This window comes from Nothoprocta perdicaria, unplaced genomic scaffold, assembly GCF_003342845.1.
Source record: "Nothoprocta perdicaria isolate Ctin4 unplaced genomic scaffold, notPer1 scaffold_347, whole genome shotgun sequence".
Lineage (NCBI taxonomy): Eukaryota > Metazoa > Chordata > Aves > Tinamiformes > Tinamidae > Nothoprocta > Nothoprocta perdicaria.
Genome location: NW_020455585.1, coordinates 316,761 through 329,809, shown reverse-complemented (window position 1 = coordinate 329,809; position 13,049 = coordinate 316,761). Strand labels below are relative to the sequence as shown.

The 13,049-nt window shown below is 55.1% G+C and overlaps 1 protein-coding gene across 3 annotated transcripts in view; it reads left to right on the top strand.

Annotated features, from left to right (window-relative positions):
* Positions 1-3,522: 3,522 nt before the first annotated feature.
* The window catches only part of SLC8A1 (solute carrier family 8 member A1), a 46,767-nt gene continuing 37,240 nt past the window's right edge, over positions 3,523-13,049 (top strand). For all 3 annotated transcript variants that reach the window (XM_026044021.1, XM_026044022.1, XM_026044020.1), the window contains exons 1-2: positions 3,523-3,567; positions 8,280-10,115. In XM_026044021.1, the coding sequence (XP_025899806.1) occupies positions 8,317-10,115 (1,799 nt within the window). In that variant the 5' untranslated portion in view covers positions 3,523-3,567; positions 8,280-8,316. The remainder of the gene's footprint in view (positions 3,568-8,279; positions 10,116-13,049) is intronic.

Genomic DNA, 13,049 nt, shown 5'->3' with positions numbered 1-13,049 from the left:
CGGCCACTCCACCCAGCTTGGTGTCATCCGCAAACTTGCTCAGGGTGCATTCCGTGCCCTCGTCCAGGTCATTGATAAACAAGYTGAACAGCACTGGGCCCAGTACTGACCCCTGGGGGACACCACTGGCCACAGGCCTCCAGCTGGACTCGTTGAGCTGGTTGGACTRGTTGAGCTGGTAAGCATTTTGAGCGCTGCTTGTGCTTTCCAGAAGTCTTCTGTCCCCCTTGATAAGAGCATGTCCAATCTGGATGTTCCTCTCCTTGAAACAGTGAGTCTGAGCACCATGAGATGTACCTTGGGGCACACAGAGGAAATAGGATCGTGCAACAAGACAAGCTCCACTTCTCTGAAACTATCTCGTGCTGCACAAACCATCCAACTCCAGTTACTCTTTGCCCACCTGACTCCTTTTTCTGATTTTCTACACTTATTTGGTGCTCATAATAAGTTGTCTTTGTAGTTTGGTCTGCCTGGCCAGCRATGACTGTCTCCATACATGGTGCTCCTCTCTCTAGCAGCAATCTCTGGTAGCTTCTCACCCTGTTTTGGATCTCATGTGGCCATTGGGCAGGGTTAGCCATCTGCATGGGCACTGCTGTCTCTTTGCACTGCCCAGCTGATCCTTGCGCTGCCATTCCAGCAGTGCCACTGTAAGGTCAGATCTTCAGATGCTCTTTCAGGTTCATGAGGCTCTTCGCCTTCTTTTGACTTATCCATCCACATTCTCACGTGTGTCCCTCTTGGGTCACCTYTCCTCAACCTCTCACCTCTTGCACCTCTCTTCCTCTGCAGTGCCTCCATGGTTGCTGCCTGCCTTCCTGGTGCTACTGCTCATCCAGATGCAGTCTCCTGAAGTCTCCAGAAGGCAAATGAAATGCCAGTGCCGTTAGGAGCACTGGCATGTTCCCAAGGAACGCTGCCTTGGTGGACAGGGGTCTCGAGGGTGCAGGAGGGGGCAGAGCTTTCCTAGGGCCTGGGAAAGGAGCTGAAAGAAGGAGGAAAGGCCATATTGCCATCAGCTTTGCTGAGATTCTGGTTCTTCTCCAAACGTGGGGCTTCTGTCACCCACCGTCATGCTGCTGCTTTGCTCGCCCATCCCTGAGAGAGCAGAAGGAGCTGCCCAAGGGCCCCACACTGCCCTCTCTCCCTGATCCCCAGCCCGCGCGTGGACAGCGTTCCTGGTCTCAGAGCTGTGTGCTGGAAGCCGTCCCGTCCCCGGAAGAGAGGGGAATGTTGGCGCAAAAGCACGAGGTCATCCGAGCAAGCGAAACGCGACGGGGAGGAAGCCAGAGCTTGCACAATCCACAGTCGGAAACATCTGGGCGTGCGGGTGTGCGTGTGCGCACACACAGAGCAAGAGGTCCCTCCTGTGCAGGCGGCCTGGGGGACCCCAGCTCCGCTTTGGTGGTGGCCCATCAAAAGAGCAGATGTCCACAAGCCACGTGGGAGGCGTTTTGAAGCATAAGACAGGAGGCAAACGATTGTCTTTGATCTGAATGTAGCTGTTACCTCTGAAGCCTACCGATGGCAAGTAAAGTGCCGGTACTGTTCACAGCCCCAGACACCGGGAATTTCGGACACTGGGAATAGCACCCTGCTAGGTAAGTGTCACAGAGCAGCAACAACCCAGAGAGCTGCAGAGAGACCACTCGGTTTACAATGACTTTCAATCAGGCTCCGCTGGAGATTCGAAAGTAGGAACAGGCTGGCAAGTGGCAGCATGGGAAACATGAAGGGGCAGCCCTGTCTCACAGGCAGTAGAGTTTCATTTCCCCAAAATCCTTCCCAGAAGGAAAAAAAAAAAAAAGAGAGAAAGAAATGTTGATCTGAAGGTTAAGTCTGCTTTTCTTTTRTTTCTCTTCCTTTTAATTTAACGTTTTGATGTATGTGGGATTGCTGTGCCGAGGACGGGCAGCACCAACAGCTTGCCTTGGTGCTGCTTGATGGCCCGGCTTGAACATCTGGGGAGGTGCAAAACGGTGAAACGGGCTCCAGAGCAGCGGGGTCCGCACGCGTGCCGCTGCTGGGGAACCCCTACCCCTTGGAGCACACGCACTGAAATCATAGTGAAGTCCTCACGGCAGGTAGGGATCGTCTCTGCGCCCCACGGATGCGCACGACCGCCACGGGGAAGCCTCCCCCGGCAAACCCGCGGTGCTTTCCGGCGGGATCTGTGGGTGTACGGGGAGGAATGAATGAACGAATGAATGAAGGAGCCGAGCGGCAGTGGGAGCGCGCGCCCGGCACGCGCCCGCGAGCACCTCYGCTCGCCGAGGGGGCAGCCAGCGAGGAGGCCAAGGGGACGTCCCGGAGCCGCCTTTGGGGAGCGCGTGGAGCAGGGAAGCTGGGAAGTGGGTCAGCAGCGCGGCTGAGGGTGGCAGGGAGCTTTTCAGGGGAACCTGGTGGCCAGGAGCTAATTAAAACCTACTGCTCCCACTGCAATGAATCGGCTGCCTTGCAAAAGGCATTTGGGACCTGGTCCGTGTTTTGTGCTGGCTCCCGAGCAGAGGGATTTAGTTCTCCCTCTCTGCGTGGGGAAATGGTGATGGAAAGAAAGAAGGAAGAAAAGCACTGGTGGAAGCCACAGCAATTCTCTGCCCTGTTATCTTGTCAGTGGAGGCAAAAACAACAGTACAGCGATGGGGCGAGAGGGAGGAACACTGATAAGGGTCAGGAGCTGGGAATGTGGCTCTGTGTCCCCAGCACGGGGTGCCTGGGGACAGAAGGCTACTGAAGGGCACCTGTGCTCGCTCAGCGCGTGCACCGCTGGCCTGGCTCCTATTTTCAGAGCCCAAAGCTGCCGAATTTGGCCTGGAGGTGGGATAACAGGTTCACCTGCTCCTTGCTGGGGCTGGGGAGGGGTGGAGGAACTGCTGAGCCGTGGCCTTTGGAGATGGAGTGGATGGGGAATCGCCCAGAGGAAGGGCACTTGGGCCAGCCCAAGGAGCGCCATGCCCCTCCGTGACCCGCCAGCCCTGCAGAGCGAGCTGGGGGGCGGCATGAAGGGCAGGCACAGGAGGCTCAGAGGGAGGGAGGTCTTGTGTGGGGGGTCTTGATTGATGGAAGCACCACGTGCCTGGTCTGCACCTCCCTCCTCCTCGGGGCCTAGGGGATTAATGGAGCAGCCCCTCTAGCTCCTCGTCACCCACCGCTCCGGTGGCTTCCCCAGCGATCCGTGTCACTCTGYGACCTGCGGCTCCCTCCTGCAGGCTGCCCGGTGGCCAGGCGGGGGCGAGTGCGGTCGCTGGGGCTGGGGGCACGCAGGACAGGCAGGGGGGCAGGCAAGGGGGCAGGCCGGACACGCTGGGGGCAGGCAGGGCCGGGGGGCAGGCAGAGCGGGGCTGGGGGTGGGTCTGCAGCCAGCCCTGCCTTTCAAAGTCCCTCGCTCCGAGGAGGAAATCGGGAAATATTTGCAGCAACGGCAGCAGGAGGAGGAGGAGGAGGAGGAGGAGGAGGGCAGCAGGACCTGCCTCCGCGCCGGGGCACGGCGGCTCTGAGCCCCTGCTCGCCCCGCGGAGGGATGCGCAGGGAGGGCGCGGGCTGAGCGCATCCCCGCGCGGCGCGGTGAGTGCGAGCGCGCGCGCGCGTGTGCACGCCTGTGTGTGTGTGTGTGTGTGTGTGTGTGTGTGTGTGTGTGTGTGCGCGCTCCCTCCATCCATCCCTCCGTCCCTCCCTCCTCCTCCTCCTCCCTCCTCCTCCTCCTCCCTCCGCCGCGCCGCGCCGCAGCCGCGCACCGGGGCTCCGCCGCCCGCGCCCCGCCGCGGTGCCCCGCGGCTGCCGAGCCGGGCCTGGCGCCGCTGCCCCCGCAGCCGCCCCCCGCCAGGTAGGACCCGAACCCGCACCCGAGCCCGCACCCGAACCCGCACCCGCACCCGGACCCGGCGGCTTCGCGGGGGCTGCGCGGATGCCCGCGGGAGGCGGCGGCCGCGGTGTGCCCCCTCCTCACGCTGCTCCCCGCAGCCTTTTCCGAGGGAATTGGCGGCGCGAAGCCCGTCGCCTCCCGCCGCCCCGGTGGCGACACGGGGGCCGCCGCCCCTGCGAGCATCTCCCCGCGGCCGCTGCCCGCAGCCCGGGCCGGGCTCCTCGGCACCTGCGGCGGCGCCGGGGCCACCCGCTTTGTGCGGCCGCGGGGCCCACGCTGCGCACAGCACAAGGTCGGACCCGGCTGGAGGGTCCCCGGGGTCTGGCCTCCTCCCCTTGTCCTCCCGGCTGTTCCTGCCCACGAACCCCGGGATGTTGCTGAGGGCTCGTGCCGCCCGCCTGGCCTTGGCCCGGCATCAGCCCGGGCTCGTTTCGGGGAGCGCGGCTTCCCTTTGCCATCTCTACCCGTCCGACACGTTCCGCTGAAACAAGGCGGAGGGAGGGATGCGAGCAGATGGACGGAGGGACGCGGAAAGTGTGATTTCATATGCCTGGCTTGCTCGGGAGGCCTGGCTGCAGGAGGAGGCGATCGGCACTGCGGCGGCCGGCGAGCGGGCAGCGAGGCCGGGAGGCCGGCAGGATGCTGAGCCTTCCCGGGAGGCAGGTGGTCCCGAGGCCCGGCACACACCTGTGCTCCCTTCCCCTCTCCCGAGCTTCTTCGGCGGGCAAAAATACGGGCATCCACTTGATGCTGGCGTTCAGCTCCCTCTAGAGTCAGCGCCGGGAGAGTTGGGCCTCCAGAGAGCTTCGCCGCCAGCTCTGGCACTGGAGGAACTGAGGCTGGAGCACACGGAGCTCCCTCGGAGTCTCCRGTTTATTGACTGTGTTTTCTCCTCCCAAATTCCCTCTTTTCCAGCGGGAGACCCTGGGCAACCAAGCCCCTCGCTCCCAGGGAGAACTAGTATTTCTGCCTCTCTTTTCTGAGTGTTTTCSTTGCTGAGATCTCATGCCACGAGGGAGAGGAACGACTTGCCRTGTGGCCTCGGTACATTAAAAAAGCGAAACTGCAACCTCCTGACGGACGCTTCCCGGCGAGCTGCCCCCAAAAATCCAGCAGTCTGGCCAAAATTTCATATCGGGCAGTCTTTCTTTTTCCTTATTTATCTGTTTATTTTGGAAAGTTGCTGGGGAGATGGTGGGAGGGGCCGGACGCTGTGTTCAAGAGATAGGATCCTTGGAAGAAGAAGAAGAAGAAAAAAAAAAAAATCAGTGGCAGCCCAGTAATTATTCTAACTTTTTTAATGCCCTTTGCAGAAAACAGGGTGGCCCAATGTGTGTTTGACTTGGGTGGCTTTGGGACGGGCTGCGCCTCTGACTATATTTGGAAAGATTTTGCTTGGGCCTATTTTTTTTTTTCCTTTTTTTTTTTTTTTTCTTTTTGGTCTCCATGCCATCAGGATGCTGGTAGCCTGGGAATGGCTTTAGCAATGCGTTGGTGCTGAGGGTCGTGGGCACAGCAGCCCGTTTGGGGCCGGAGCTTGCGGGAACGCGGCGCTGGGGTCCTCCACAGCCTCCTGGATGAATCCACAGGCTGCCCGTTCCCCCGGAGGAGGCTCATTGCAGCCCTTTGGTGCCTGATGTGGAGGGAGGCTGGACCTTGGCCACTTTACCCATTGCCAGCCAGAGGCCAGGGAGTTTCCTGGGTTGCTTGCTTCCTGAGAGCCACTTTTGCTCCTGTGCCGCCCCAGGCTGGCATCCCAGGATATTGCTTCCCCCTGGGTGCCAAATCACCACGGGGATGCAGTGGCGAGGTGCGAGCGGCCTCGCTTGCCTCCCTACTCGGGGCACTGCAGCCGGGTGTTTTCCAGCCCTCTGTAATCCCCGCTCTGCTAATAACCTTAATTGCGAATTGCTCCTGCGGGAGGAAGCAAAGTGGGTGCTGTACAGGGCTTGGGCTRCAAAAAAAAGAGTCCGGTGCCAGGCTAGGGACTGTTACGCTCAGCACTAGGCTCTGCGGGGCCTGGCTTAGTGGGGACCTATGGGGGACCTTTTCTCCTTCCGAAGAGCCGTGCTTCTGCTCTCAGGCCTCTTAGGCTCAGCCTAAGCCTGCGGTGAGCTGGGTGGGGAGGTCAGGTGGCCCACGTTCAATATGATAAAGCTTGACTGACTTATTAATTTGATCTGTTTTTCCTTTCTTAATTTGTCTTATTTATTATTATTTATTTTATTATTATTGTATTTATTACATTTTATCATTTATTGTTTTTCCTTATTTGTTGCATGCTTTTGCGGGCATGACGCTACCAGGTCTTGAATTCTTTTAGGCCTGCCAAGCTGGTCCGAAGTCCAAAGCATGGTGGGACTCTCCAGCTCTGGAGGACCTGGAGCAGTGACCCGCAGTGTAATGCTTCCTCCAGGACCATCTGTTTCCCCTCCTTGCCAAGGGGATTTCACAATGCTGGATCACTCTGAATAACTCTACACGTGCAAGGAGTTCACTTGCCGTGGAGAGAGAATTCCCCCAGCAAGGGCAGGTGGATGATGCCCTGGACTGGCTGTTGAAACCCTTCAGAAGATGATGGTGTAGACCATGCAGCACAGTGATAGTTCATGCCCACAGCATTCATGCCTATACATATACATGTGTATATTTTATATATATATATATGTGTGTATATGATTTTTAAAGGCACTCTGGAGYTATATGTGCTAAAACAAGCTGATGCTCAGCCTGTATTTTGACAGCCCTTTTCAGCAAAYGTCTCCAAGACGTGGTCCGAAGCTTGGGACTGCAGCTGCTGGGTGACTAACTCGTGTTTCGGCTCAACTTCCCTGTCTGTTGAGCTCACATCTGCTTCCAATTAGCCGCCTGCCAAATGGCCTTCAACGAGGTGCTCTTCTTTAAGAACACGATGTTTTTAATTTTTCGCTTCCCATTCAGGAGCGGCAGCTCTGTGGGAAGCAGAAGGCACGTGGAGCCGGGCACCGGGTTTTCTAATGCACACAGCTGCCCCCCTTTTTCATTACCCTCGTTTGATTTGGTTTTGCAAGCTGTCTTAGAGGAGACTTGCTCCCCTCGTTCCCCTCGTCTGCATCGCCCAGCTCGCTTCGTGCTCGGTGTGCTGTTCTCATAATTAGAAAATTACAGCAGGGAGGGAGAGCCCAATGGGATTCCCGGGTAAGAAATGTCATTAACTTGCATCAAACCATCKCAATCGAGTTTCAGTAGTATTTTGCCACCGGGACCCTCGTATAAAAGCAAGTGGGGCAGAGGGCTTCTGGTTGTGTCACTTGTAGGCTCCAGCAAAGTAAAGGTGTTGTGTCCTCGTTTTTACTCTCTATGGAAGCATTAAATACTGTGTGGTTAAAATAACCTGGAATGGAGAGAATATAGAGCAAATATGGAGAAAACACGGGATTAATAACTAGGAATCAGGCTTTTATTGGCTAGCAAAATTGACCAGGAAAGAGCGTGCGTGTGCAGACTTCTGCACTAAGCATACATACTTGCTTACATAAATATATATACTTTAAGGCCTGGGAAAGGGTGAGGCAGGGCAAGGATGTGCCCACTGCAGGAAATGGAGCGCAAAAGCCCTCGGAGGGGGAGCCGGCAAAGCTGACCTAGTGGGAAGAGAGCGTAGGGACAGATTTCCTCTTGAAGCATGCCAAGAGAGCCGTGCCTGGATGCACACGGGGCTCTTTCCAGCATCGGGAAGGTGCAAAGCGATGCACCGTGGAAGGAACGGCTCCAAAATCGTTAATTAAAGCACGTCCTTCTGGTGTCCCTCGCGAGTGAGTAGCTGTGAGGAGCACGGCTTTCCCAGGGCTGCCCCTTGCCTTGTGCCGGCTTCGGATATGGAGAGGATGCTGGGGAGGACAGTGAGCATGGAAACGCTATGAAATACGTAGTTTTCAGTGATTAAAAGTATAAAAGTATTTGAAAAATKGGGAGGTGGGTGGCAGAGAAGAAAACTTCACTGTTTTCTCCTGCTCTTACCCTGAACTCTGAGCCAGTGCTTAGTAATTTGGAAATGGGAGACAACCCTGCCAGCAGCGAAGCAGAATGCTATGTTTTAATTTGATGAGAAATAGGAAAAATACAATTAAAGAATTAAGCTTTTAGCCAAGAGAGGGAAGAAGCTGGAGTTAAATGTCGGCGTAGCTGAAGGGGGTTGAGTGCCTGCAGGCAGCGTCTGGACCCGTCTCTCTTCAGGTGACCTCGCTATAGGTGGTGGATACGTGGAAATCTCCAGTAATYATAATACAAATTGGGCTTCTTAAATGGGAGTTCTTCAGCACAAGAGAAATCCACTGGACTTTGGGGAGAGGCAGAAAGCAACAGAGATCTTCCTTTCCRCGTAGTTTATTTCTGCTTGGCCTTCGCTGATGCCTCTTTCCTTTGGTCTCTGCAGGTTGAGGACGCTTGGGAGCTGTTTGGCAGAAGCGGCCATGTCGCGAGCGATTCACCTGCCCGCCTTCCCGGTGGGTTTCCACCTCCTGGGCATTGTGGTGGTCTTGCTCTGCCGCGCAGGCGATGTGTGCGCGGAGAGCCCGAGCCAAGAGCCGGCCAACGAGACCGAGGAGTGCACTGGCTCGTACATCTGCAAGAAAGGTGTCATTTTGCCAATATGGGAACCTCAAGACCCCTCGTTTGGTGACAAAATTGCTCGGGCAACGGTGTACTTTGTAGCGATGGTGTACATGTTCCTGGGAGTATCCATCATAGCTGACCGCTTCATGTCCTCCATTGAAGTCATTACATCCCAGGAACGGGAGATCACCATCAAGAAGCCCAACGGCGAGACCAGCAAGACCACAGTGAGGATCTGGAACGAGACTGTTTCCAACCTCACGCTGATGGCCTTGGGYTCGTCCGCCCCCGAGATCCTCCTGTCGGTCATCGAAGTATGCGGTCACGGCTTCACAGCGGGGGACTTGGGGCCGAGCACCATTGTGGGGAGTGCTGCGTTTAACATGTTTGTCATCATTGCCATCTGCGTTTATGTTGTTCCTGATGGAGAGATAAGGAAGATCAAGCACTTGCGAGTGTTTTTTGTTACAGCAGCCTGGAGCATCTTTGCCTACACTTGGCTTTATATTATTTTATCTGTGTCATCTCCGGGGATTGTGGAAGTTTGGGAAGGCTTGCTCACTTTCTTCTTCTTCCCTATCTGTGTGGTGTTTGCTTGGGTAGCTGACAGGAGGCTTTTATTTTACAAGTACGTCTACAAGAAATACCGGGCTGGCAAGCAGAGAGGCATGATCATCGAACACGAGGGTGACCGACCATCCTCTAAAGCTGATATTGAGATGGATGGAAAAGTGGCCAATTCTCATGTGGAGAACTTCTTGGACGGGACACTGGTGTTGGCGGTCGATGAGAAAGACCAGGACGATGAGGAAGCCAGGAGGGAAATGGCTCGAATCCTGAAGGAGCTGAAACAAAAGCACCCCGACAAGGAAATCGAGCAGCTTATTGAGCTAGCCAACTACCAGGTCCTGAGCCAGCAACAGAAGAGCAGGGCCTTTTATCGCATTCAGGCTACTCGGCTCATGACCGGAGCTGGCAACATCTTGAAAAGACATGCTGCAGACCAGGCACGCAAAGCCGTCAGCATGCACGAGGTCAACAGCGAGGTGGCAGAGAACGATCCCATTAGCAAGCTCTACTTTGAGCAGGGCACCTATCAGTGCCTGGAGAACTGTGGCACCGTCGCCTTGACCATCATTCGCCGGGGAGGTGACTTGACCAACACGGTGTACGTTGACTTCCGGACGGAGGATGGCACGGCCAATGCTGGCTCTGACTATGAGTTCACCGAAGGGACTGTCATCTTCAAGCCAGGGGAGACCCAGAAAGAAATACGGGTTGGCATAATTGACGATGACATTTTTGAGGAGGATGAGAATTTCCTGGTCCATCTCAGCAACGTCCGCGTGAGCACCGAGGCCTCGGATGAAAGCATTCTCGAGGCTGGTCGTGTCTCAACGCTTGCTTGCCTTGGCTCTCCATCTACTGCTACCGTCACCATCTTCGATGATGACCATGCTGGCATCTTCACCTTTGAGGAGCCAGTGACGCACGTCAGCGAGAGCGTGGGGACCATGGAAGTGAAAGTTCTGCGAACCTCTGGCGCACGAGGAAATGTTATTGTGCCCTACAAAACCATTGAAGGAACGGCCAAAGGTGGAGGAGAGGACTTTGAAGACACCTGTGGGGAGCTGGAGTTCCAGAATGATGAGATAGTGTAAGTGAAGAGGTGTTTTTGCTTGTTTGTTTGGTTTGGTTACTTAAGTCTCCCACCACCCCAAAGTTAAATGCACGTGGCTCCCAAGTTGTACTAGAGGGTTGCGGGTGCCAGCGTGTTGCAGCAAGCCCTTGTGTGCTTCAGGGGGCCTGAACTGCTGTGCTCCTGCTTTGCTAGAGAACAGCGGTGCTTGCTTGGGGCACCCTACCCCAGCAACAGGGAGGTGCGATTGGTCTGCAAGCCCAGCTTCCCCCATCGAACTCATTGCACCTGGTGGGGACCAGAACTGAGGTGGCTGCTACCTCCCTGCAGCAGCCCATCCTGCAAAAAGCCTAGGTCGAGTCTTGGAATTGGTTTACGTGCTTTCTGTTATCTATTGGGCGTCAACTCATCCTGCTCCACTGATGCTCCTTTGGAGGAGATCACTCTCCTCCTCTTCTGAGGAGGAGGCTACGGGTTGTTTTTGCCCAGCGCATGTCCTTGTCACGTAGGGAAGGGTTGTGGCTAACTGCCATCTTGTTTGGTGGTTTTCGAAGAGAAGAGAGCCTGGAAGCTGTCGGAGTTTACTCCCAAGTACTGCTGAGTGGMTGGTAGAAAAATTACTCGTGCTGCAGCCTCATTTATCATATTATATGGAGAAYGTGAATTAGCCCAGGAAATCATGGTGGAAAACATTTATCCTCAGGTGTTTYCCAAGGAGACATCCTTGCTTGGCTGTAGTTCTGGAGGGAGCATGGGGCAGGAGTCCTATTACTCCAACCAGAGGTCTCCTCAAAAYGAAGCCCATCTATAGGGCAGTCCTGATAGCAGCAGACTCTGGGGCACAGCACTGCTTTGTAGGACTTGAAGTGGCTTCAAGCGAGACCTAAAGGTTGGTTTGGATGTTGCATGTCCTGTGGTGGCCTCTGAGGAGCCAGGGCATGTCCCCAGACAGTGCAGAGAGTGGCCTGAGATCCTATGCGCTGCTCTCATCTGCTCCGTGTGTTCAGGGAGAATGAAGGAAATGGTGAAAAAAAGCTTTTTTTCTTTTCTTTTCTTTTTCTGCAGGAGAGATCTGTAGTTGTCAGGCAGGGTGCTAAAAGAGCAGACAGGTGTTGGGATTTTTGCTTCTCGAAAGTGGGCGAGAGCTTGACGGCTCAGGCAGTCTGGAGGCCACACCAAGGTGAGGAGCACGCCACGTGCTCTTGTTCCTGGGCTGAACTTGTGAGCATCATCTCCATTACAGTTATTTGAGCTTTTCCTTCTGGGGAGAAGCAGGGAGGTGCTCATGGAGGTGCCTGCGGAGAGGAAACGAACGGGGCCATAAGAACATCCCCAAAGGCTCGTCGCTTGTTAAGCAGGTCGCTTCAAGCAGTAGTGAAACTGGGCTGCTGGCGGCATGACGTTGGCTTTCGGCCTTGGTTCCCCTGTGATGGGTATGCACAGAGGGCTGGTGTGCAGTCTGCAGACGTGTTGGGTTGCCCCATGTCATCCTTCAGCCGTGGGTGCCTCCAAAGGGGTGGTGCTCTGCCTTTTCCCACCAAAAACTCCCCTGGCCTTTCCTTACCAGCTGTCTGCATGCACACAGCAGGCAAGAAGTGGAGAAAACAGCTTTCTTCAAAACTGGAGCATGTTTTTTGTTTTGTTATTTATTTTTTTTTCCTGTGCAGATGCCAGTGCGTTGCCATCACATCACTGTTGCCTTTAAGCCATCTACTACGGGTGGGAAACAGGGGCTGCTTTGGGGGTCCACAGGCTTGCAGGGATGTTGGCGTGGGAGGAGGTGGCCCCTGGTCCACTGCAAGGCCATGAATTGGCCAAGGGACATCTCCACTCAGGTAGAAGAGGACACCATGGTTCGCTAGAGCCATAGGTGGATGTTAGAGTTGGAGCCTGTTTGCTGTGTCATTGCTCCAGAGAAATCACAGCTGTGTAGTGTGGTGCAACCCCCCCCAGCAATATCTGATGCGCTGAAGTTCAATGAGTTTGAGTTTTCCCGTCCTCTGGACAAGAGATGGCTTTGCTGACCTTTCAAAAGGTCTTTGCCGCCTCTTCTGCTCCAGCACTCATGACTGCATGGCTTAGCTCGATGAGAACTGAGCGGGATGTGCTTTTCTAGCAGCAAAGGGAGGGAGGCCAGTGTGAGCTTCTCGTGTGGGAGCACTGGCTCACTGGAAAGCCCTGGTAAAATGAGAGGCAGTGGGAAGACCCCAGTCTTCTGGGGATCAGGGATCTGGAGACCTTGCTGCTCCCAGATGGTCGGGTTATATAACTTATTGTTTGCTAGTGGTGTCCAGGGAATCTTCCCCGTTCTACAATCTGTTGATGCCTCCTTTCCCGGAGCAAAGAGCTCTGGAAGAGCCTCTCCCAGGCCTGCAAACAGGAATGGTGTGCTGATACTACCCAAAGAGCAGCGCGGTGGGGGAAATGCCACTCTCTCTATCAAGAGGATGTTCTTCCTCCCCAGGCACAGCTCATGCCTCAGACAGGACAGGAACATGTTTCCAACCACTCCTTCTCCCCCACACACTCCTTTTCTTTCTTTTCCTTGGTTTTAAGCTGCAATACTTTTGCAGTTATCCCCTTTAATTCTGCCTGAATTAGGTGAGCTCCTGTTTTCATCAGCTTCAGAAACGTTACAAGCAAATACAGGAGCAGCCAGTTCTACTGACATTTCGCCTTGCTGTTCGTATTTCCAGCTCTCTTGTTTAACCATCTCAGTAAAGGAGCCTTCTGAYACTCTTAGGGAGAGAAATTTTAGGCCTGCTGAAATGAGCTTTTCACAGCTGCTTTGGGCATTTCTGTGCAAGCTGAGATCTGGAAGCCAAATGCCATCAGGGGCACGAATACCAGCAAAACTCTTCGGAGCATTTTGGGAAAATGTCACCTTGTCTCCAGAGACTGCACATGCTCCCTCCTGAGAGCCACACAAAAATGTCATGGTCAACCAGAGCA